The 25,766-nt window shown below is 43.5% G+C and overlaps 1 protein-coding gene across 1 annotated transcript in view; it reads right to left on the bottom strand.

Moving 5' to 3' along the window:
* LOC133506098 (VPS10 domain-containing receptor SorCS1) overlaps window positions 1-25,766 on the bottom strand; it is a 221,651-nt gene that overhangs the window by 9,258 nt on the left and 186,627 nt on the right. Inside the window, exons 21-24 of the mRNA XM_061829867.1 lie at window positions 18,026-18,149; window positions 14,651-14,763; window positions 12,665-12,799; window positions 3,750-3,849 (exon numbers count right to left, since the gene is read on the bottom strand). Coding sequence (XP_061685851.1) covers window positions 3,750-3,849; window positions 12,665-12,799; window positions 14,651-14,763; window positions 18,026-18,149 — 472 coding nt within the window. The remainder of the gene's footprint in view (window positions 1-3,749; window positions 3,850-12,664; window positions 12,800-14,650; window positions 14,764-18,025; window positions 18,150-25,766) is intronic.

The following is a 25,766-nucleotide window of genomic DNA, read 5'->3' as shown; positions in this document are numbered from 1 at the left end:
AGATTGTGTTGTTTTCACAGATCCAGAGATCATACCAATGCTATTAATTGATAACGAATGCAAAAACAAACAAAAAAAAAGGTGGGGGATTCTGTGTATCCATTAACTTCTTTTGAAAAACAAAAAAAACATTGTTTTCTAATGACGTATAACTAGGAAATTTCACATGCATCAATTTGATAAGACTAGAAACAAATTTATTTTATCAGAATTGCTGTGTAAAGCCATTTTTGTGCCATTGTCTTGGTGGTGCGGCAGTAACTGTCATTTTGATTTTTTTACGCCAGATGCCTTTCCTGATGCAAACCTTCTGCATTTATTCGGAGAGAGAGCTGGAGCCAATCCCAGCTAACTTTGGGCAGCGGCAGACTACACGGCAAACTGGTCGCCAGTCAGTCGCAGTGCAGATGTCGACACCATCACTGAGCGGGAATCGATCCCACGCTGCCTTCACTCAAAATGTCCCTCTGAGGGAAACCCTAACTGCAACGTGGCCCGCAAGAGAAATGAGTTTGACATCCCTGCACTACACCATCAGATAAATAAAATAAATAAATAACAAGTTACTGTGCTTTAATAACCTTATTACTGCCATTTGTCTATTCATCCTTTGTCTGTTTATGAATTAGCATCCACTGTACATGCAGTTTTACCCGAACACTGGCATAGACTGAGCAAGAGCTGAATGATATGGACAAAATAGCAGAAAGAAACACGTGGATACACCTTACACACTGTAAAAGGTCATCTCAGCTGAGTCACCCAAGGGGAAAGGTGAGCAAAGTCCAGCATACGGTGGGTGCAGATTTATAGTATCTGAAAATACACGAAGGCTGGTGAAGATTTAAAAGACACTTGACTCATTTAGGGGTGACTTGATCGACATGACTTCAAAATGGCTAAATAATATGATAGCATGTTGGGCTGGAACATTGACAGCCGTAATGATATTTTTGTTCATATGCTACTTTTGGACACCTGTAAAGCTGACAAAAATGCATAACAACAGAACCAATAATTATACTCAGTCAACTATGCCTACCACACGAGATAAAGAGGCACAACGTCATTTCAAATAACATTGGTAAACAATGATGCGGGAGTCACCATACAAAAGAGTACGTATACTATGGAGGGAGTATTTTTATCGAAAAAGCCTGAGGAACATTTCTTCATTATTATGATTATCTTTTTTTTACAAATAGGAAACAAAACTGGTTGTTATCAATGTAGAATGCAGCTAACAAAGTAAACTATAGTTAAATCACATGCATGGGCCCTGGGCCACTAATGCATGTCATTCCAACAGAAATCCCAACACAATGTACCCTGGAGGTAATGACAAAAACAACTCCTAACACCACTTGTCAGAAATAGAAAAGTGTTTATCCAACAACTAAGGCAGTAAATGATAAACTGATATTTTCTACTAATGTTGCATTGGCTAATTTCTCCTGTGTTAGCTTTACAGGGATAGATTTTAAGGTGGGAAGTCTCAACAAAACATGGTGTCATGATATCGATCTGCAAACTGCCCCACTGCTCCCTTGCAGCGATTTGTTGTGGTGGTGTGTTGGTCAAAAGTTGTATGACACACTGATAAATGCAGCAGGAACGTGTGCACTGGTATCACTGCTCTTATCCGTGACTGTGTTTCCATCAAAAGCAGAGGATATACAATTGGCCGCATCCATCTTTGGACCTCCCCTTGGGTTCTCCCGGAGGCAAAGGTACTCTTGGAAAGATAGAGATCTGACATACATTGATGCAAATGGCATCCCAACTGCATACCAGATGAGTATAAGTTGGTTAACGAGATTGCTGCAGGATGGAAATCCATCTTGTTATGGATAACCCCGAATAAAAATGTTGACAGAATGAACTGCATACATTACAATGTACAGAAACTAGGTAATTATACGGAAGCAGGCTTTCTTGCCATAAGGGAAAAAACAGCTGCAACCTCACTCATGACGTTCCAGCAGCGCATAGCAGTCGACATGCTCCTGGCCGAGAAGGATGGCGACTGCTCAATGTTCGGTGACCAGTGTTGTTTATTCCAAATATCACAGCACCTGATGGATCACGCACAAGGGCCATTCAAGGCCTCCACACCCTGAACCACAAGATGAAGGAGCACTCTGGTGTAAACACATCAGCCAGGTCTGAGTGGTGGGAAGAAAAAAAAAAGTTTGGCAAATCTAAAAATTTGGTGTTCTCTGTCCTCGTTTCTATAGCTGTTTGCAGCTTTTCTTGCATTGTGTGGATGTTGTTGTATTCCCTGCATAAAGGCATCACTTAACCAACTTATAACCACTGCTATTGCCCCGACAAATTCAAAATTGGCACTGTGTCCACTGTTGGCACAACAGAATAATGACAGTGATATTGTTGACCACGATGATGACGTTATGACTTCTCTTCCAGACCTGTTCTCTGATCCAGAGGATTACAAGTAATTAATGCTATATTTTCCTCCGAGAGTAAGCCGAAAGGGCGATCTCTTAGATGATTCAAGGATTTGAGCAAATGTAGGATAAACAGGATAATGTAGAAATAATCGTAAATAGTATTAAGTAACTGCTTCTGCCTGCAATGAAGAATGCTTTGCTTTGCTCTAGAAAATGTGGTAGCAAATGGAGGATAAACAGGGGGGAAATGTAGGAATAATTGTGATCATAATTATCATACATCTGCTTCCAATAAAGAAATGTTTTGCTCTGCTCTAGATAACATGGCAGCCTCCGAGTAGGAGATAGCAAGAACAAAAACATCTCATCATCAGAACTGTTAGAACTGCTGCCCGTGATCACTCAGAATTACAAATGTTATAGTATTTACGCAGCCCATCCATGTGGTTTATAATGTCAGCGCCCACCAGCAAAGCCTTAGTCAGCAACACAGTCTGGGCAACATAGAGCAAAGTTGAGCTAGACATGTTGCTTTTGTTTACTCTTCTTCTGGCAAAAGTAAAAACAAAATTAAAAAAAGAAATGCTGTTGCTCTAAGATGCCATGAATGTCAGAGTATATGAATAAAAGAAGAAAAAGTGGTGAAACTGGCTGAGATTTTCTCTTTTTTGAGTGAGAAAGGTCTGGTCTGAAGACAAAGTAGAAAGTGTAGGAGGAGAAGGTGTGTAATGTTAAAATGCCACCTTGGAATGGCCTGATCGAGGATAAAAGCACAGATAAGACAGTGCACAAAAAGCTAATTCTATATTTTAAATATAGGAGGCAACTTAACATTAACCTTAAAACTGTTTGAGAGCATCATCCATCTTTCAACATGCTTTCCTTAAGATATTTTGCAAGTAATAATTCAGTTTTACACCAAGAAAAAAAGACAAGGATATCATTGTGGATAAAAAAAAAAAAAAAAAAAAATTGGAAGCAACCTTTCAAATTTATAGTTCATAGTTGGCTTGGTTTGGTGAGCAATGTATTTTTTTGTTTGTTGACATTTTCATTCCAAGTTTGAGTCAAAAACAAAATTATTCTTAAAAATGTTCTGATGGGAATGTAAATGCTGTAATCTGAATATTTTAATGAGCCATATAACTTCAATGGATGACTCTGATCTGACCACAGTGCATTTTTGTCACTTTTCTGAATATGGCTTGTCAAGGCTAATCCGAATCATGCTCTGACCTATGGATATAAACTGTAGATAACAGATAACTTCCCTTAAAATTTCTACATCTTCACACTTAAAACTGCCTAAATATAGCTTTACAACAGTGGCTGTCTTACCTGTTGATTGATGTGCTACATAAACAGTGACCTGGACCCCAGGCCGCAGGGTGAACTGAACCAGATTTTGATACAAGGCCCTCTGGATCATCTCAGAGACCTGTTGGTACAAATAATGAAATATTAGATCATGACAGAAAATGGGTTTGTACCATACATTTGATTTAAATAAATTATACAGTATATTTTCTGGTGGGGCATGGTGGGTTAGCTGTTAAAGTGTTGGCCTCAGCTCTGAGGATCCGGATTCAATCCCGGCCCCGCCTGGGTGGCGTTTGCATGTTCTACCCGTGCCTGCGTGGGTTTCCTCCAGACGTTCTGATTTTCTCCCACATCACAAAAACATGCAACATTAATTGGAGACTCTAAATTGCCCCTGGGTGTGATTGTGAGTGCGGCTGTTTATCTCGATGTACCCTGTGATTGGCTGGCAACCAGTTCAGGGTGTACTTTGCCGCCTGCCCGTTGACAGCTGGGATGGGCTCCAGCAGTGACTAAGAAAATGGATGGACAGATGGATGGATGGATGGATGGATGGATACATATTTTTTACGGGGGCACAATGGCACAGCTGTAGAGCGTTAGCATCACAGTTCTGAGGATTGTGTGGATTTTACATGTTCTACCCGTGCCTGCATGGGTTTTTTTCTGGGCACTCCAGTTTCCTCTCACATCCCAAAAACAAGGATTAATTGGATACTCTAAATTACCCGACTGTTGTCTGTTTACATATGCCCTGCGATTGTCTGGCAACCGGTTCAGGGTATACCACGCCTCCTGACTGTCATGATCCTGCCGCAAGCTGTGCAGGTGCCCGCGTGGGTGCCCGCGCAGGTGCGCTGATTGGGTGGTGCACACCTGTGCCTCATGCAGCCTGATTATGCTGTGGATTTATATGACCCCGATGACAACTGGCCGGCGCCAGTTCGTTGATCTTCATGTCCCGTTCGTGTGCTCAGGTATCCCTAATCGAACCTGTGTGTACCGACCTTCGCCCGTTCTCCGACCACACTTGTTAGCCTGACTCCTTTGATACTTCTGTCTGCTTTGATTGTTCTCCTGTGAACCGACTCCTGCCTGCCCGCTCACCTGCTCTCTTCGCCCGACGTCCCAACTACCGCTGCTGCACCGGACTGCCTGCTCGATCCCCTACCTCTGCATATAATAAACGTTTCTCCTTGAACTACCTTGCATCTTCCAAGTCCTGCATTTGGGTCCCACTCTCGTTCCGATGGGACGTGACAGAACCAACTGGCCACAACAGGACCCAGCAGGAAAGACCTGGCGTCGCCGGGACCGACACAAGGTAGATCGTCTGCCGGAGGACCAAGCCAGTCCTGACGTCCTCTGCTTGTGTCTTACGCTCCGCCAGCGAGGTATGAATACGTCTCGAACACGACCCGTCCGGCTCCTCATATTCTTCTGGACTCTGACTTTTCGGAATATGAGGAGGACCGTGATTTGTATGACCGGGTGCCTGAGTACGACTCCGATGACTTTGATTTTGAATCTCTTTGCCCGGCTTTTCATCCCAGTCTGTTTGCTCCGCCTCCCCTCTTTTCCAGCACCCGAGCGTCTTCGCCCGGTAGGTTGAAGTACACCAATCTGTATGAGGGAACCTGCTTGGCCATCTACCCGGGACCTCCGCGTGGCGGCCAGAGGAGATGCCCCGGCCAGGTGCTCCCTTGTGCCTCCCGCTGCGCGGCAACTAAGACATCGTCCTCGCCGGCAACGGCGAAACCGGCAGACCCGCAGCTGGTGGCGAAGCTTCCAGCTCAGAGGGAGGAGGAGCCCCCAAATCACGAGGCGTTCCGCCGCGAAATGCGGGCGGAGATAGAGTGGCAGAGCGCCGAATTGGCGGCTCTCACGGCCCAGGTCCGGCAAGGATTGGCGAACCAGCCGAGCTACGCTGATGTCGCAATGGCGACGGACTCGCTGGTGGTTCAGGTTCACATGGTAGTTGGAACTGACCCGCTCCCGAGACACGCCCACGTGTCAGTTTCGACTGACTCTCCGCCTACTCAGGTTCACGTTGCCGTGGAAACCGACTCGCCCCCTCGCCAAGTGCACGCTGCAGTGGGAATGGACCCGCCACCTTGCCAAGTGCACGTCACAGTGGGAACGGACTCGCCACCTTGCCAAGCGCACGTCGCTGTGGAAACTGACCCACCTCCTCGCCATTCCCACGTCGAGGTTTTGGGTGTTCCGAGGCAGAGCTCACGCGGCAGTTGGAACTGACCCGCTCCCGAGACACACCCACATGTCAGTTTCGACTGACTCTCTGCCGGCGCTCATTCACGTTGCCCTGGAAACGGATTCGCCAACGCGCCACGCCCACGTTGCTGTTTCAACGAATGCACTGCAAGCTCATGTGCCAGTGGGGACTGACCCGATGCTGCCTCAGATTGCTGTCCAGGAGGTGGCAACGTCCGTTCCTGCTCTGTCGGTGACAGGCACGCCCATACGTTACCGTCCAGGAGGTGGCGACGGTGACACTGATGCTGCCTTCTCACGTTCCTGTCCAGGAGGTGGAGTTGGTGATGCTGCCTCCGCCTTCTCACGTTCCTGTCCAGGAGGTGGCAACGGTTCCCCAGCCGCTTCACGTTGCCGTCCAGGAGGGGGCGATGGCACAACGGCCTCCTCACGTTCCCGTCCAGGAGCAGGTGGAGGTGGAGTTGGTGATGCTGCCTCCGCCTTCTCACATTCCTGTCCAGGAGGTGGCGACTGTTCCCCAGCCGCCTCACGTTCCTGTCCAGGAGTACCAGCGGTGACTGGTCCGCGGCCATCCCACCCCCATGTCTCGACGGCGACAAGAACTGGGGAGTTCTGATGAGCCACCCCGGAGCTGGAGAGACTTCGGGATGGCTGTGATGGTAATCGTGGCGGTCATAGACTGGTCCTTCTCTCCATTATCCTATTCGCTCCAGATGGCTCCCAGCCGCTTCATGACCTGGCCTCGTTGGTGACCAATCCACGGCTGCCTACTGACCAAGCCTCGCTGGCGACCAATCCCTGGTCGTCTTGCAACTACGGCGTGGGAGGTTCTCGTCCGGAGCAGTGGCCTGCCTCGTTCTGGTTCCTGCTTCGCCATTTGCTTCCTCACAGAGGTCGTCCGCCCGAATCGCCCCTTGGGGACCCTGGTGCTTGGCGTCCGGGTCGTCCTCCTGACCTGTCCACCCGGACGTCTTGTGTTTGGTGGCCTGGATGGCCACCAGACTAGGGTTCGGGGGGGGGGTGTCCCCTCCTCCGGACATGCCCCCCGCCCACCCCTGCCTGTGTTAATTATTGTCTGTGTTTTCGTTTAGGCACGTCTGGGAGCCGTGCCTTTGAGGAGGGGTACTGTCATGATCCTGCCGCTCCAGCACGAGGTGTGCGGGTGCCCGCGTGGGTGCTCGCACAGGTGCGCTGATTGGGAGGTGCACACCTGCGCCTCATCAGCCTGATTATAATGTGGATTTATATGACCCCGATGACAACTGGCCCGCGCCAGTTCATTGATCTTCATGTCCCGTTCATGTGCTCCGGTATCCCTGATCGAACCTGTGTGTACCGACCTTCGCCCGTTCTCCGACCACCCTTGTAAGCCTGACTCCTTTGATACTTCTGCCTGCTTTGATTGTTCTCCTGTGTACTGACTCCTGCCTGCCCCTACCTCTGCAAATAATAAACGTTTCTCCTTGAACCACCTTGCATCTTCTGAGTCCTGCATTTGGGTCCCACTCTCGTTCCGATGGGACGTGACACTGTCCGATGACAGCTGGGATAGTCTCCAGCACACCCGTAACCCTCGTGACGTTAAGTGGCTCAGAAAATGGATGGATGGCTTTTCTAAACCAGAACAAGCTTTGTGTCATGAGGTATCCTGCAGTTCTTCTGTTGGAGCCTTAGTGGCGCCTTGCACCCACTCTCACTCTCTCTCTCTCTCTCTCTCTCTTTCTCTCTCTCCTCTCTCTCTCTCTCTCTCTCTCTCTCTCTCTCTCTCTCTCTCTCATCCCCAGTGTTCCTTCTGTGTTCCTTGCACCCACGCTGCCAAGCCAACTACCTGCCTTCATCACCAACAGCCATAAATTCCTTGCCTCAATAACCTGACAGAGCACATAAAGGACAATTACTTTTTTTCAATAAACTGTTCATCATAATTTATGAGCCTGCAAGTTAGAGTGAAGAAAATAAGTATTTGAACAGCCTACTATATTGCAAGTTCTCCCACTTAGAAATCATGGATGGGCCTGAAATTTTCATCGTAGGTGCATGTCTACTGTGAGAGAGATAACCTACAAAGAAAAATCCAGAAATCACAATGTATGATTTTTTTTAAACAATTTATTTGTGTGATACAGCTACAAATATGTATTTGAACACCTGAGAAAACCAATGTTAATATTTGGTACAGTAGCCTTTGTTTGCAGAGGGCAAATGTTTCCTGAAGTTAGTCACCAGGTTTGCACACGCTGCAGGAGGGATTTTGGCCGACTCCTCCACAGAGATCTTCTCTAGATCAGACAGGTTTCTGGGCTGTCTCTGAGAAACACAGAGTTTCAGCTCCCTCCAAAGATTTTCCATTGGGTTTAGGTCTGGAGACTGGCTACGCCATGCCAGAACCTTGATACGCTTCTTACGGAGCCAGTCCTTGTTTTTCCTGGCTGTGTGCTATGGGTCATTGTCATGTTGAAAGACCCTGCAATGACCCATCTTAGATGCTCTGACTGAGGGAAAGAGGTTGTTCCTCAGAATGTCACAATACATGGCCACGTTCATCCTCTCCTTAATACAATGCAATCGTCCTGTCACATGTGCAGAAAAACACCTGCAAAGCATGATGCTACCACCCCCATGCTTCACAGTAGGGATGGTGTTCTTAGGATAGAACTCATCATCCGTCCAAACACGGTGAGTGGAATTATGACCAAAAAGTTCCATTTTGGTCTCATCTGACCACAAAACTTTCTCCCATGACTCCTCTGTATCATTCAAATGGTCATTGGCAAACTTAAGACGGCCTTGACATGAGCTGGTTTAAGCAGGGGAACCTTCCGTGCCATGCATGATTTCAAACCAAGATGTCTTAGTGTATTACCAACAGTCACCTTGGAAACGGTGGTCCCGGCTCTTTTGAGGTCATTGACCAAGTCCTGTCGTGTAGTCCTGGGCTGATTCCTCACCTTTAGAAGGATCATTGAGACCCCACGAGGTGATATCTTGCATGGGGCTCCACTCCGATTGAGATTGACCGTAATGTTTAGCTTCTTCAATTTTCTAATAATTGCTCCAACAGTGAACAGTGAAAGCTGCTTGGCACTTTCCAGCCGTGTGGAGTTGTACAATATTGTCTCTGGTGTCTTTGGACAGATCTTTGGTCATAGCCATGTTACAAGTTTGAGTCTGACTGATTGTATGGGATGAACAGGTGTCTTTATGCAGCTAATGACCTCACACAGATGCATCTGATTCAGGATAATACATGGAGTGGAGGTGGGCTTTTAAAGGCAGACTAACAAGTCTTTGAGAGTCAGAATTGTAGCTGATAGATGGGTGTTCAAATACTTATTTGCAGCAGTATCACACAAACTAATCATTAAAAAAATCATACATCGTGATTTCTGGATTTTTCTTTTTAGATTATCTCTCTCACAGTGGTCATGCACCTATGATGAAAATTTCCGACCCCTCCATGATTTCTTAGTGGGAGAATTTGCAATATAGCAGGGTGTTCAAATACTTATTTTCTTCACTGCAGCTACCAACCTGTCAGCAGTAGCCGTTTGTTCTTGTGATGAAAGGTTGCTGGCATAATTAGCAGGCTTGGTGGAAAAGTAACGGCTCATGTTGTATTCTTTTAAAACTGCGACGATTTCTTGGCAAATAAGACATACAGCCTTGGACTGAACTTCAGTAAAAAAGTATTTAGGCATCCATTTTTTTCTTAAACAACCGGCACTCACTGTCAATTTTTCTTTTCTTTAACAAATATAGATGGGTTCTCATCTGACCAGTCAAACAGACCGATAAAGGAAATGGCTCGCACTCTGCTAAATCAAGACACTGTACCTACTGTGCCATGCAGTGCTGAATGCCTGTAATTACAAGTGAAAATGTAATGAATGCAATCATTCACATCATACCTTAATTCTCTACCAATCTTCAGCGGGTTGGATTAAAAAGACCAATGGGCCCGATGTGGCCGCATGCCGTAGTTTGCCAACCTCTGCTCCAAAGACTGTAGAAATGATTGTGGACTTCAGGAGGCATCCTCCACCACAGCTGCCCCTCACGCTGTGCAACTGTTTTGTGTCAACCATTGAGACCTTCAGGTTTTTGGGAATTACAGTGTAACAGGACCTGAAGTGGGAGACAAATATCATCTCCATCCTTGCAGCTTCTGAGGAAGCACGGCCCATCACGAGAGCTGATGAGACAGTTCTACACAGCGGCAATCAAATCAGTGCTGTGCACCTCCATCACAGTGTGATTTGGGGCTGCCACAAAAACGGACAAACTGACTGCAACAGACAATCAAAACTGCTGAACAGATTGTCGGCATGATCCTACCCACCCTTGAAGACTTGCACGCCACTTGAACTAGGACCAGGACAGGCAGAATCCTTGCAGACCCTCCACATCCCATCCACCAGCTCTCCAGCTCATTCAATAAACTAGCAGGCATTCAAACGTTTTTTTTTCCCCCCTCTGGCAATTAAGTCATTCAATTCTTGATCAGCGAACCTACTATTTTCTTCCTTGCGCCATTGTTGCGACACACCTTTAGATACTGTTGGTCCAATTAGTATTATGATTGGTAATATATACTGTTGACTAGTGCCCTGCGATTGGCTGGCAACAAGTTCAGGGTGTACCCCACCTCCTGCCCGATGAGAGCTGGGATAGGCTCCAGCACTACCCGTGACCCTTGTGAGAATAAGTGGCTGAGAAAATGGATGGATGGATACTGTTGACTATTGCATGAGTTGTCACTTTAAACTGCACCCGTTGTACAATTGTCATTGCAATGGTCTGTCATGGTGAACCGCAAACGGGTAAGCTTAATATAATGTGGAGGGTTCACGCACTCTAACTGTTCCAAATGCTGGAACACGCTGCATCTTTGCATAACTGTGACTCTTATGAGGAATAATTTCCTTGTCAATGAATGTCTGTTGTTCTTTGTTCTTCTTAATTTGTTTGTTATCAGGCATGTGACTTGACTGAATGAAAAAAGAGTGAAAAACAGCCAAGGGTCTGCAAGCATGATCAAAGGATGATCACCAATTTTAACGTGCAAGTTTTAGAAATTGTATTATGAATGAAATATATCGAGTACATCTATAAATAAACGCTATTCTGTATTCAAAATGAACACAATATGATCGTTCATTATTTAGGTGCATACCTTTACCCCCAAAAATTACAAATTCAACTAAGTAAACTCATAGACGTTAAATTTAATTGAATTCAGATTTGTATCATGGCATGCATGCATGCTTTATAGCGTATATCCATTCAAAAACATTTTAATTTCTTGTTTTTGTCTATGATTGAAATGCATGAATTTGACAATTGTTAACGTCATGTTTCGTGATCGTAAACAGACATTTTTACAAGTAATTGCTTCTGAACTCGTACCTCGTTATTGACTACCCTGTCTGCAACTGGGGTTGTTTGTTTCGGTGGATCTTGCCTCTCAATACCGGTAGTAGTGGACGTAAACAAGGGATGAAGTCTGCAAAGTTTCTCGGCCTTGGTTTGACATCCGAATGTACCAGCTATGGAAAAGTTGGTTTTGTCTGGTTCCAGTTGGTTGACGTGTTTTTGTCATTTTGCGTGAAATTCCAATGCCTTGAAACCTAGCTCAACAGAGTGGTAACTTCCTTCTTTCCAACCGTATCGACGATTTCTTGCTCCAGCCAATCCCATTGGAACTTATTTTTGACATTTCTATGAATTTCTTTCACTCGAGAGGCGTCGTTCCTTTACAGCACCGCTATCGTGTTCACTTGCAAATGGCTCCATAAACTGCTTCGTCTGCAACAAGCATTTTCTTTGGTCGAACCCCTGATTACCACCTGTGAAATGGCTCAGACTGTCTAACAAAATATGAAATAATAAATAAATACATTCAAAAAGATCTAATTGGGATTTTTGTTCCCTTAAAATGTCAGTTAATAAGTAAATAAGTAAGTAAGTAACAAATGTTTCCCAACTGAATGATCATCCATGCGGTCAGGTTGGTGGGGGATGGAAAAAAAAGTGCCTTATTATTTGAAGCCAAATATAGAGTGGACTCCTACTGCTTAAGTAACTCATGTCATCATTTATGGTTCTTTGTACATGAAGTTGAGTTCCTTTATGATCCCAGCACATAACAGCTTTAGTAAATCTATCTAAAATAGTTATATGCAGAGTTGCTTTATGTTAACTTTAATGAAGATTTATTGGTGGCTAGAAGAAACAAATGACCTTATCAATGAGAAATTGGTTTCCTTTGTCATTTCATATTTCACTCACACTCAAAATTTTTCTCACTGAAAGGAATCCAATATTGGTGGGGTTTTTTTATGTGAAACTTAAAAGTTTCTCCTAATTCATCTCAAGACAAAAATTATTCAGTGATTGATCAGTCAGTCTGCACAATATCTCGATGAGTAAAATCAAGCAATTCCTCAAGGGTAGAGATTTTAATGTAGCAATACTAACATCTTCTGTAAAAAGATGGAAGTCATTTTTGGGTTATTTTCCAGGATGCAATTACAGAAACAGTAAGATTGTCAAAACTCCAAAATAAAATAACTTTTCAAATTTGCAAGAATCTTATGGTGAAGCAATCCAAATAAGAAGTTGAAATCAATCTGCCTACACAAATACCGTCAACAGATGGGAAAAGGAAGGGCTTGTTTGTAAACATCCTGACAGACAGGTACCTGATTTAAATGAGCATGTTTTTTCTTCTGTTGTCCTTCAATTAGCTGCGGATCAAGCAGAAGGAAGAATTCTGCTGTTGTAGGCAAACCGGGGAGAACAGTGACCAGAAGATGATCCCCTTTCACAGCTGTGGCCTGGTAGATTACAAACAGAAGATAAATCATGGCTACTTCCATAGGCAGAATTCGACTGGCAATAATGTCAGTCAGTCAATAATCTTCCTTTCCGTTTATCCTCACGTTGGGGTACTGAAGCCTACCCCAGCGATCTTCGGGCGAGAGGTGGGGTACACTCTAAGCTGGTCATCAGCCAATGGCAGGGCAAATATAAACAAAACTATTCACATTCAACATTCACACCTATGGGCAATTTAGAGTCCTCAATTAACCTACTGGCTATAATTAATTTTTCTTTAAAAAAAAAAAAAACACTGATCTATATAGGAAGCGAAATGTACACACACACACACACACACACACGTTAATTTGATTGCCAACCAGAAAGGAGTTGAATAATTTTCTACTAAGTTTATGTATTTGCTTCATATAGAATAGATATCTTGGGTATGCATGTACTGAATCAGTAAAGGCTTGTTCATTATATCTCTAGTGTCATTCAGATTCTAATTCTGTAGCGAAAACCCAATGTGTTATATATGTTGCATTGAAAAATCACCTACCATTTTTACTCATTGTTGTTAAAGCAAATATTTGCTGCTGTTGTGCAAGTTGCAGACGTGTATTTTCATATTAGATTCTGAGATCTTTGGTATTCTGCTTGACAAGCTGCAGGTGTCATGGAAAACTGATGCTAATAATACATAATGAAACAGAAATAGCCACTCGTAGAAGAAAATACTGTGCGTATTTTTTGGAGATCCAAGTGGAATTTTGTTGGCTCAAAATGAAGGGAAACATGATGCAAGTTTTTTTTTACAGAATATTAAGTGTATTGCAGATATAAGGATGTTGCAACAAGCAGCCAATTAATAAGGTTACTTAAATGCATTATACGTTTGAACTATATCTCTTGCTTAGCAAGTATCACAAGTATTCAGCTGCTCCTGTGGGTCGGCTGACATTTAGCAATTAGTCTTCCATTGCACCACAACTTCCACAGCCTGTGTGACCCCGACAGCACTCAAGTGTGGCAACTAGGGATCGCAACCGGTTACAAACAACCGGTTATAACCGGTTTTCGTTTTTTTGTTTTTTTTTTAAACTGAAACCGTAATTGGACTTTCGAAATCGGTTAAAATTTCCCATCATTTCTTCCGGTTCCGGTACTCCACATTGCGCAAATTTTTCAATATCATTTCCACTTTTTTCAAGAATGTTAACATTAAAACATTTTTACAAAAAAAATAACAAAAATTTAACTTACACGAGTGCGTTGTTGAAAGCCACATTCAACAAGCTTGTTTGTCAATATTGTATACAAACTACCCCATTACCGCGGAGTAAATTAACGATCAATGGTGTAGCGCCGGAGAAAAGGAGTCGGAGGCGGAGTGTCGGACACAGGAACAAAACTTGTTTTATTGGCAGACATCAAAACACTACTCACATAACTGGGGGAACTCTGTGAACTCGTCACTCCGAAGAGCAACAACAAAAACAGTCCGTGCGGAACCCCGCACCCCAACTCGAGGTCCCGCGGGTGAATTATGTAAACGCCACAATGGTACCGGTTTTAAAACCGGTTAATCGTTTTTTTTGCTACAGCTGTTCGATTAAAACCGGTTATGAAAGTAAGCGTTTTTTTTTTGCGATCCCTAGTGGCACCCAATGATATCCTAATCCTCTTGAACTATATTTTTCACTGCACTCTCTCTGGCTTGTTATTTATCATAGTGAAAGTCTGACTCAGTTTGAAATTGTCAGAAAGGTCATGCTCCTAGTGCACAAAGTGAGGGATTCAGTCAAATTGATAATATAAACCCAGTAAATGCAACATTTTCCATTAACAAAACCTAATAGTTTTACCTGAATAAGCGAATTCTTGATGACTCGGCTCACATCCAGCCTCCATTCTGGAACATCAGGGTTGTGGTCATCCAGGTTGGAAGAAAATGACAGTAGATGCGATTGAAAGTATTCTGCACAAAAAGAAAAATGTAAACTCTTCGAGGTCAGATTTCAGGATATGATAATGTGGGCCCAATTCTATGTTGCCATGTTCTGTTTGACATTGAATGAAATCTAGGGAGTATTGATAATAACCCAATGCTCATAAAATATTCTGTTACCTGCAAAAAATTCTCAACATAAACTGTAAATTCAATTAGAGTACAGTGGAGAAAATAAGTATTTGAACACCCTGCTACATTGCAAGTTCTCCCGCGAAGAAATCATGGAGGGGTCTGAAATCATAGGTGCATGTTCACTGTGAGAGATAATCTAAAAAGAAACATCCAGAAATCACAATGTATGATTTTTATAATGATTTCTTTGAGTGAAAATAAGTATTTGAACACCTCTCTATCAGCGAGAATTCTGACCCTGAAAGACCTTAGTCCGCCTTTAAAAGTCCTCCACCTACACTCCATGCACTCCACTGCAAATAAGTATTTGAACACCTGAGAAAACCAATGTTAATATTTGGTACAGTAGCCTTTGTTTGCAATTACAGAGGTCAAACGTTTCCTGTAGTTGTTCACCAGGTTTGCACACACTGCAGGTGGAAATTTTGGCCGACTCCTCCACAGAGATCTTCTCTAGATCAGATGGGTTTCTGGGCTGTCGCTGAGAAACACGGAGTTTCAGCTCCCTGCAAAGATTTTCTGTTGGGTTTAGGTCTGGGGCCTGGCAAGGCCACGCCAGAACCTATGCTTCTTACGGAGCCACTCCTTGGTTTTCCTGGCTGTGTGCTTCCGGTCATTGTCAAGTTAAAAGACCCAGCCACGACTCATCTTCAATGCTCTGACTGAGGGAACTAGGTTGTTCCTCAAAATCTCACAATACATGGCCGCAGTCATCCTCTCCTTAATACAGTTTGGTTGTCCTGTCCAATGTGCAGAAAAACACCCCAAAGCATGATGCTGCCACCCCCATGCTTCACAGCATGGCATTCTTGGATGGAACTCATGATAGTGGAATTATGACCAAAAAAATCAATTTTGGTCTCATCAGACCACAAAACATTTTCCCATGACTCCTCTGTATCATCCAAATGGTCAACTTAAGACGGGCCTTGACATGTGCTGGTTTAAGCAGGGGAACCTTCCGTGCCGTGCATGATTTCAAACCATGACATCTTAATGTATCACCAACATTCACCTTTGAAACTGTCATGACCAGAACTCTAGTGTGGATCCAAATGAACGACTCCTGATTAATTCTTTCTGTTTGACCATTGGACTCAGGGTGATGGAGGGTGATGGCCTGAAGTGAGGCTTACTTTTGCCCCGATGAGGGTGCAGAACTCCTTCCAGAACCGAGACACGGATTGTGGTCCTCTGTCCGACACTACGTCCACGGGCAGACCATGATAGCGAATGACTTTCTCTAGCAGGAGCTGCGCAGTCTGCTTGGTGGACGGAATCTTAGGAACTGGTACGAAGTGAACCATCTTGGAAAACTGATCGATAACTAAGAGTACCACCGTGTTCCCCTGGGAACAGGGTAGACCAGTAACGACGTCTAAAGAGATGTGTGACCAAGAGTGAGAGGGAATTGGTAGTGGACGCAGCTCACCCATTGGTCGCAGGCAAGAGGTCTTATTAGCCACTTATAAGTATTTGAACACCTGTCTATCAGCTAGAATTCTGACCCTCAAAGACCTGTTAGTCTGCCTTTAAACGTCCACCTCAACTCCATGCATTATCTTGAATCAGATGCACCTGTGTGAGGTCGTCAGCTGCACAAAGACACCTGCCCACCCCATACAATCTGTAAAACTCAAACTTGTAACATGGCCAAGACCAAAGAGCTGTCCAAAGACACCAGAGACAAAATTGTACAACACCACATGGCTGGAAAGGTCTTCGGAGAAATTGCTAAGCAGCTTGGTGAAAAAAGATCCACTCTTGGAGCAATCATTAGAAAATGGAAGAAGCTAAACATGACAGTCAATCTCAATCGGACTGGAGCCCCATGCAAGATATCACCTCGTGGGGTCTCCGTGATCATTAGGAAGCTGAGTAATCAGCACAGGACTACACGACAGGACTTGATCAATGACATGAAAAGAACTGGGACCACCGTTTCCAAAGTGACTGTTGGTAATACAGTAATACAGTAAGACGTCATGGTTTGAAATCATGCATGGCACAGAAGGTTCCCCTGCTTAAACCAGCACATGTCAAGGCCCATCTTAAGTTTGCCAATGACCATTTGGATGATACAGAGGAGTCATGGGAGAAAGTTTTGTGGTCAGATGAGACCAAAATTTAACTTTTTGGCCATAATTCCACTAAATGTGTTGGAAGACGAATGATGAGTTCCATCCTAAGAACACCATCCCTACTGTGAAGTACCATCATGATTTGGTGTGTTTTTCTGCACATGGGACAGGATGACTGCACTGTATTAAGGAGAGGATGACCGCAGCCATGTATTGTGAGATTTTGCTGAACAACCTCTTTCCCTCAGTCAGAGCATTGAAGATGGGTCGTGCCTGGGTCTTTCAACATGACAATGACCCAAAGCACATACCCAGGAAAACCAAGGAATGGCTCCGTAAGAAGCATATTAAGGTTCTGGCATGGCCAAGCCAGTCTCCAGACCTAAACCCAATAGAAAATATTTGGAGGGTGCTGAAACTCCGTGTTTCTCAGTGACAGCCCAGAAACCTGTCTGATCTAGAGAAGATCTGCGTGAGGGAGTGGGCCAAAATCCCTCCTGCAGTGTGTGCAAACCTGGTGAACACCTACAGGAAACCTTTGACCTCTGTTATTGCAAACAAAGGCTACTGCACCAAATATTAACATTGGTTTTCTCAGGTGTTCAAATACTTATTTGCAGTGAAATCACACAAATAAATCATTAAAAAATCATACATTATGATTTATGGATGTTTCTTTTTAGGTTATCTCTCTCACAGTGGACATGCACAGACGATGAAAATTGCAGACCCCTTCATGATTTCTAAGTGGGAGAACTTGCAAGATAGCAGGGTGTTCAAATACTCATTTTCTTCACTGTATCTACAGGAAGGTGCCATAATTGAGAGGAAACTATCCAAAATGAAATTAAGAACAACACTTGGAAGAACAGCAGTAATGATGATCAGAGCAACATTACAGTTTGTGAATACTGTATACTTTAACAATAATAATGATGAATGTTACTTGTTACAGGCTGTCATGACATACTTCCTACAACAACAGAATCTCAGAAACAGCTACAAAGTTCCCTCACCATGGACACAGATGGCCTTTCTTTCCTGTAAAATAGTATTCCCTGCAGAGACCTGCACTGTGACTGTACTGATGCCTTCCTGGGAAAATGTACATGTCACACTTGCCTCTAGGGTGATTATGGGCTGTTGGAGAAATAACAGGGAAAAAGAGGAAGAGAGTTAAGGGGTGGTCAGAGTGAGGACCTCAGTACTCCTTTGAGAGAACTTTATCAACAGCTGTATAATATCACACTCCTAATTACACAAGAGAGGTGTCAGCCGACTGCCACTATCACACCCAAACAAACACCGCAAGCACACACACTGGGAGTATGTGAATAGCATTTAAAGTGCATATTTTGTGTCGATTATTTCTTCAGTCCCTCTCATTCACGTACATAAATTCTCTTTTACTTCGGCTGATCTTCGTTCCTATCCTTTCGAGTGCATGCCTCCACCTTTGTAATTGTTCCTCCACCTGATCCCTGCTTTCATTGTATATCACAATATCATCTGCAAATACCATGGTTCAAGGGGATTCCAGTGTAACCTCCTCTGTCAACCAACAGGGTGTTCAATTACCACAGCAAAGAAAAAGGGGCTCAGAACTGATTCCTGATGCAGTCCCACCTTAAATTCTTCTGTCACACCTACAGCATACCTCACTATTGTTCTGCTGCCATCAAACGTGTCCTGTACTATTCTAATGTATTTCTCCACCACACCAGACTTACACATGCAGTACCACAGTTCCTCTCTTGGTCCTCTGTCATAGGCTTTCTCGAGTTCCACAAAGACACAATGTAGCACCTTGTGACTTTCTCTGTACTTTTCCACTAGCATCCTCAAGGCAAATAATGCATCTGTGGTACTCCTTCTAGGCATGAACCCATACTGTTGGTACCCTGTCATAGGCTTTCTCTAGTCTTTGTAGCTCCTTCTGACCATCTCTGTACTTTCCCACTAGCATCCTCAAGGCAAATAATGGATCTGCATTACTCTTTCTAGGCATTAAACCATACTGTTGCTCGCAGATACTTACTTCTGTCCTGAGTTGAGCCTCCACGACTCTATCCCATACCTTGATTGTGTGGCTCATCAACTTTATTCCTCTATAATTCCCACAGCTCTGAACATCGCCTTTGTTCTTAAAAATGGGAACTAGAACACTTTTCCTCCATTCTTCAGGCATCTTTTCGCCTGCTAGTATACTGTTGAATAAGTTGGTCAAAAACCCCACACCCACCTCTCCAAACTCCTTCCATACCTCCACGGGTACGTATGTCATCAGGACTAACTGCCTTTTGTTGCGTGTGAATTTAGACTAAAATCCCCAAACTCAAACCAACAAAATATGACAAAGCAGTTGTATTGCATTTAAAACAATGTAATCACACACTACAACACAACACAAAAATAAAAATCATAACTGAATAGAAGTTCAAAGACTGAGTAGTTGAGCCAAGCTATGAATAGTCACCACAGTTGAACAACCAGGCAAATATTCTTTCCAGCGAATATTCCAAGTTAACAAATGTCCAGAAATGTCCAAGAATAAAAGGCAGAATGCAGTGTGGCGTGTACTAGTCTACTTGTCCAAAGAGTGCTGGTAAGAAGCTCTGTTGATGGTCCTTCTCAGTCTTCTTATATTGGCACCTCTCGGAACATTCCAGAATTCCACATCACAAAAGAACCGCACCATAATAAATAAAAGTATGAAAGGAAAATAAAAATACACAACACACACATAACACTTTGCATTTTTCGTCCTTTGTAGTGCCTTTCTAACTTCCCCTTTACTGATCATTGCCATTCAAAGTCCCTCCGATCCATTGCAGGCTCTGTGCATTCCTCTTATTCCCTACACTCAGTCCTCTTCTTCTGCTGACGAATCCATTTTCCTCCTCTTCTTTATCTTCGACCCACAGTAGCTGAATTTCCACTGACGGCCTGCACGTCAGCATTGCCAGTGGCGGTTTTTGGTAAGATGGACCATGACCGATCCGGTATCGTATTCTTTCGATGAATGCTCACATTTGTTTTGGCACAGTTTTACGCTGGATGCCCTTCCTGACGCAACCCCCATTTATCCGGGCTTGGGACTGGCCTACAGATTGCACTGGCTTGTGCCCTCATAGGGCTGCATTATCCGGAAGTCTGGTGTGGCAGAGAAATATGTTACAATAGTGGAGGGCATGTATGAGGGCAACAGAACAGTGGTGAGCTGTGCCATAGGAATAACAGAAGAATTTGAGGTAAAGAAGGTTAGACAAGAATCCCCTTGGACCATGAGGTTCGCAGATGATATTGTGATATGCAGTGAAAACAGGGGGCAGGTGGAGAAAGAATTAGAAAGATGGAGGCATGCACTAGAAAGGAGAGGAATGAAGATTAGTTGAAATAAAACAGAATATATGTGGATGAATGGGAGGGGCAGAGGGGGAAGAGTGAGGCTGTGAGTGAGTGAGAGTGAGGAGAAGAGATAGCGAGGGTGGACGACTTCAAATACTTGGGGTCAACAATCCAGAGCAATGATGAGTGTGGTAAGGAAGTGGAGAAACAGCTGGCGGAAGGTGTCTGGTGTTCTATGTGACAGAAGAGTTGCTGCTCGGATGAAGGGCAAGGTTTATAAAACAGTGGTGAGGCTGGCCATGATGTACGGATTAGAGATGGTGGCACTGAAGAAACAACAGGAAGCAGAACTGGAGGTGGCACAAATGAATATGTTGAGGTTCTCGCTCGGAGTGAGCAGGTTGGATAGGATTTGAAATGAGTTCATTAGAGGGACAGCCAAAGTTGGATATTTTGGAGACAAGGATTGAGAGATCAGATTTTAATGGTTTGGACATGTCCAGAGGCGAGAGAGTGAGTATATTAGTCGATGGGTGCTTAGAATGGAGCTGCTAGGCAAAAGAGCGAGAAGAACAACAAAGGAGACATGAGGACAGTGGGTGTTAGAGAGGAAGATGTACGAGATAGGCTTAGATGAAAAAAAATGACATGCTGTGGCGATCCCTAATGGGACATGCCAAAAGGAAAAGAAGAAGAAGGTAGCAGTTTCACTCAAGATTTCACACAAACACACACAGACTTGCTCAACAGCAGATAAAGTACAGCCCACAACGAACATTTTTGGATGCTGAACCTTGAATCTGGACAAAAAAATGTTTGTGGCCAATGATCGTATTAAAGTTATCACTTGGAAATCCAACACCATTTTTCCAAGGAATTTTATGTTTTTGGAAAATTCCATCAACTGTCGAAGCTGTACCTGAGAGCAGTACTGATAAATCCAGGAGCCTGGTTTTTGTACTTTTACATCAAAAAAATCTGTCCAGAATGAGTAGGTTTTTAACAGCATTTTGGTCATTGCTTTCATCAACCGCGAGGGTGAAGCACTAGGTCTTGCGTCTTGTGGTGACTGGATCATTGTAGGTTGTAGCCAGGCAATTCTTTGCAGTTATCGTCATCTTTGTACGCTGGCAGGAAAAGTCCTTTAAATGTGTGAAGTTTTTCTGTCATTCAATATTAGTTTGAGGCTGTTAAAAGAAATTATTCTCAAAAACAGACACTTGAAATATCCATCCATCCGTCCATCCATCCATCCATCCATCCATCCATCCATCCATCCATCCATCCATCCATCCATCCATCCATCCATCCATCCATTTTCTTAGCCGCTTATCCTTCAAGGGTTGTGGGAGTACCTATACCACTTGTCAACAAGCAGGAGGCAGGGCACTCCCTGAACTGGTTGCCAGCCAATCGCAGGGGACATAGAGACAAACAGCTGCACTCACAATCTCACCTCGGGGAAATTTAGATTGTCCAATTAATGTTGCATGTTTTTTGGATGTGGGAGAAAACCAGAGTGCCTGGAGAAAACCCATGCAGGCACAGGAAGAACATGCAAACTCCATACAGGTGGGGACAGGATTGAACCCTGGACCTCAGAACTGTGAGGCCAATGCTTTACAGCTGCACCCCTGTGCCACCCAGTTGAAATATAATGTGTAAAATACTGTACTGTATAAAAAAATACCTCACCTTTGCAATCTTCGAATCTGTCCACATTTCTTTAAGCAACCCTTTAAAATGATTGGCTACTGTGCCAGGTAGGTTGTGTTCGGCAACAGACTGTTTTACTTGAAGGAAAATGTTCACCAATGTTTTCAACTTATGAACAGTTTCCTTGTGGCCATTCGTCTCAAAAATCTTGTGTTGGTCATGAGATCCTGAGGCAGATACCTTTACATTTGCTTTCCATGGCAGACAGAAGGAATAGTCTGAGCTTTTTGTGGACGGTTGAATCCAACCAGCATAATTCACCTGTCTTGAATTTCCCACACTGTTAGAAGCCATCCATGCGCTTTCCTTTTCTTTCTTGGTGATTCTGCTATTTTTAATAAGTAATACAAGATACAAGTAATTTACTTGGATCTTAAAGAATATGACCTCTTCAAATGGTTCTACTTTTCAACTGGTGAATGGAAAACAATGTGACCAGAAACAAGTGGGAGATTCTTGAGGAGAAAAACACCCTGAACTGGTTGACGTCAATCGCAAGACACATGGAGACAGACAACTGTCGCACTTACAATCACACCTTGTAGCAATTTCGAGTTTCCAATTAACAAGCCTGGTGTTAGCAACAAGACCAGCCATCACGATGCCTCCCTTCTCTACTGAGGACTATCATGGACTACTGCAGAGGGTGTCAATTCTGAAATCAAAAATCTACTGTCTTGAAGTCTATGTGGATGGAAATGGACAGTTGGGGAATGAAACCACTCTACAGATGTCTCAAAATGGTGAGCAGAGGTGTGCTAACAGATAGCCACCTAGCTCAACAATGAGGATTGACGTGAACTGTGGAAAGGATATCGGACCCTCCAGTAGTTCTCCCTGGAATTTACAGGGAGCAGAGCCCAAAAATATGGGACATTTAAAAAGGAAGTCACAACAGCACCAGGAGATTACCAAGGAATCACCTCAACATTAAGTGAGCGGCCATGGATGGTCGTTACAGTGAAGAGCAACAAAAAAGAATGTGAGTCAGTGTAAAATATTGACATCAGACTTACAAATAGATTTGAGGCACTCTTACAAGACCCAGAGCAAGAATGCTCATCCTCAAAAAAATTGGGACCCAAAACGTTAATAGTTGGTGATGTAGCCATCAAGGATCTGAAACACTTATTCAGTGAGAAGACCAAAGTACTGTGCTTTATTAATGCCACGTGTCTGATATCTCTCAAAAAATCCTGAAGATCACTGATTAGAACCCAACTGTGATATCTGTCATTATACACACAGGGGCCCTGGATGTTCTCAAGCAGCAATCGGAGGTACTGAAGCGGAATTTCATTGATCTCCTAGGTGCAAGGTATAGAAGCTGAGGTGTTTATAAGCGGAGTTCTCCCACTTGTACAATCTGGAGATGAACATTTCTCGAGGCTTCGTTGAATTGGTGGTTGAGCATTGTGTGCACTGCAATATCTATGAGTTTCATTGACAATTTCAGCTTTTTTTGTGAGTGTAAAAATGTTTACAAAGCAGACAATTTGTGTCTAAGTAGACAAGGGGTTAAGTTATTGTCTGCCAACATTTTCTACTGTGTGCGTCATTCACTGCCCTGTAAAACAATGTTTACAAAAATCAAGGACAAAAAGATCCAGTTGTTCCAAAACAATCGGAGGAACAAGAGATAACGCGAGACAAAGTGCACACAGATTCATTTGTGTCATCCAAACAATCAGATGAGCAAATGACAAATGCAATGTGCCACCACTTTAAATCTCCCACACCTCTTCCTGCCCCATTGCAGCCATCCACACCTCAGAATTTCCCCTCTGTGACTACGACATCCAAACAATCTGCAGTAAATGTTGGCTCCCCCTCTCCCAAGCTGAATGTAATGTTGGATCTGGTGGATAGGATGAAGACCATTGTCAACGATGGAGTCCAGCCCATACCACGCCAAGATATATACCCCCTCGCCTGAAACCACCATCCACTAAGATGTGAAAGGACACTCCTCCACCCATGGAGAGTTTTATCTGTAAATCTGACTGATATTTACTAGGATAATTTAGACCCCTATGGAGAACAAGCATTTTTCATCCCTGTAATTACAAGGAACAGAAAGTTGGTCAAAAAGATATGGCACAAAAAAAGTAGAAATTCAAACTTCGTGAGGATAACATGTGAGTCTATCGAACCATTGTCTCCAGCTATCTCTTTTTAATATCAGGTCACTGGATAACAAATCAATGTTGATTAATGACATCATTACAGCCCTTGATCTGGACTTTTTGTTAGTAAATGAAACGTGGTGAACAGAAAGTAGCTGTAATACCATTTTAAATGGCAATCACCAGCAAACCAGCAAATTTTAATTTTAAGTGTCAAATGGAAAAAAAGGTGCTGGTATTGCCTTTATTTTTAAATCATAATTTCAATGTAAAGAAACTATACTGGGTGATTTTAGCACTTGAATATTTGTGTTTTTTAGATAAAGGTGACCCAAAGATTATCGTTTTAATAAACTCAGCTTAGTTTATGGCCTCCGCTACCACCGAAGCTCAGCTCGCAGCATCCGCCAGAGCTCGGCTCGCGGCCTCCCAATCAGATTTCAACCTGTGGCTTTAAATAATGTTGAATATTCGGATGGTTCTTCGGATGGGAATGACGCGGAGTCTGACAAGCGAGCTCCGGCGGTGGGCCGTTAGCCGAGCTGCTCGGAATCTGCTCTTATCAATGTGCTAAATGATATAAGGTTGAATACTGACTCAGGAAAGGTGTCAATTTTGGTCTTGGATTGAGGTCTCAGCGCGACTTTTGCTACAATAGATCATAATATACTGCTGAACAGGTTGGAAACATCACACTGAATGGAACAGTCCTTAAATGGTTTAGGTCCTACCTGGAGGAAAGGAGCTACTTTGTAACCATTGGAAGTGCTCAATCTCAACAAACGGCAATGACCAATGGGGTCCCTTAAGGGTTCAGTTCTTGGACCTCTACTGGTCAGCCTGTATATGCTACCCTTTGGTCAAATTCTTCTAAACTTTTATTTAGACTGTCATAGCTATGCAGATGACACAGTTATATTTAGCAGTGTCTCCAGATGACTACAGTTCAATTGAGATACTGTGCCACAGTCCAAATCAAATACGTACATAACTGGATGAGCCAAAATTTTCTTCAACTAAATCACAACAAAACTGAGACAATTGTTTTTGGCAATCAAGAAAAGAGACCTGCTGTTAGTAAATATATGGACTCGCTATTTTTAAAAACCAATGACCAAGTCCGAAACGTTCGTGTTCTGATTGATTCTGACCTGACTTTCAATAAACATATCAAATCAATCACAAAAACTGCCTTCTACCATCTGAAGAATATATCTAGAATAAAGGCTTATATGTGTCAAGCAGACCAGGAAAAACTCATCCATGCTTTTATCTCAAGTAGACTTGACTACTGTAATGGTTTTCTGACTGGGCTCCCTAAAAAGAGCATTAAACAGCTGCAGCTTGTAAAGAATGTGTGCAGGTTGTGACCAGAACAAAGCGGTGAGGGCATATAACGCCAATTCTAAAGTCTTTCCACTGGCTTCCAGTCAGTTTTAGAATAGATTTTAAAGTTCTGCTACTGGTCTATAAATCACTAAATGAGTTAGGTCCTGAATGCATGACAGAAATGCTTACGAAATACAAACCCAGTAGAGCTCTGAGATCGACTGACTCGGGTCAAATA

This window comes from Syngnathoides biaculeatus, chromosome 9 (assembly GCF_019802595.1).
Source record: "Syngnathoides biaculeatus isolate LvHL_M chromosome 9, ASM1980259v1, whole genome shotgun sequence".
Lineage (NCBI taxonomy): Eukaryota > Metazoa > Chordata > Actinopteri > Syngnathiformes > Syngnathidae > Syngnathoides > Syngnathoides biaculeatus.
Note: the sequence above shows the minus strand (reverse complement) of the source record. Positions and strands in the feature narration are given on the sequence as shown.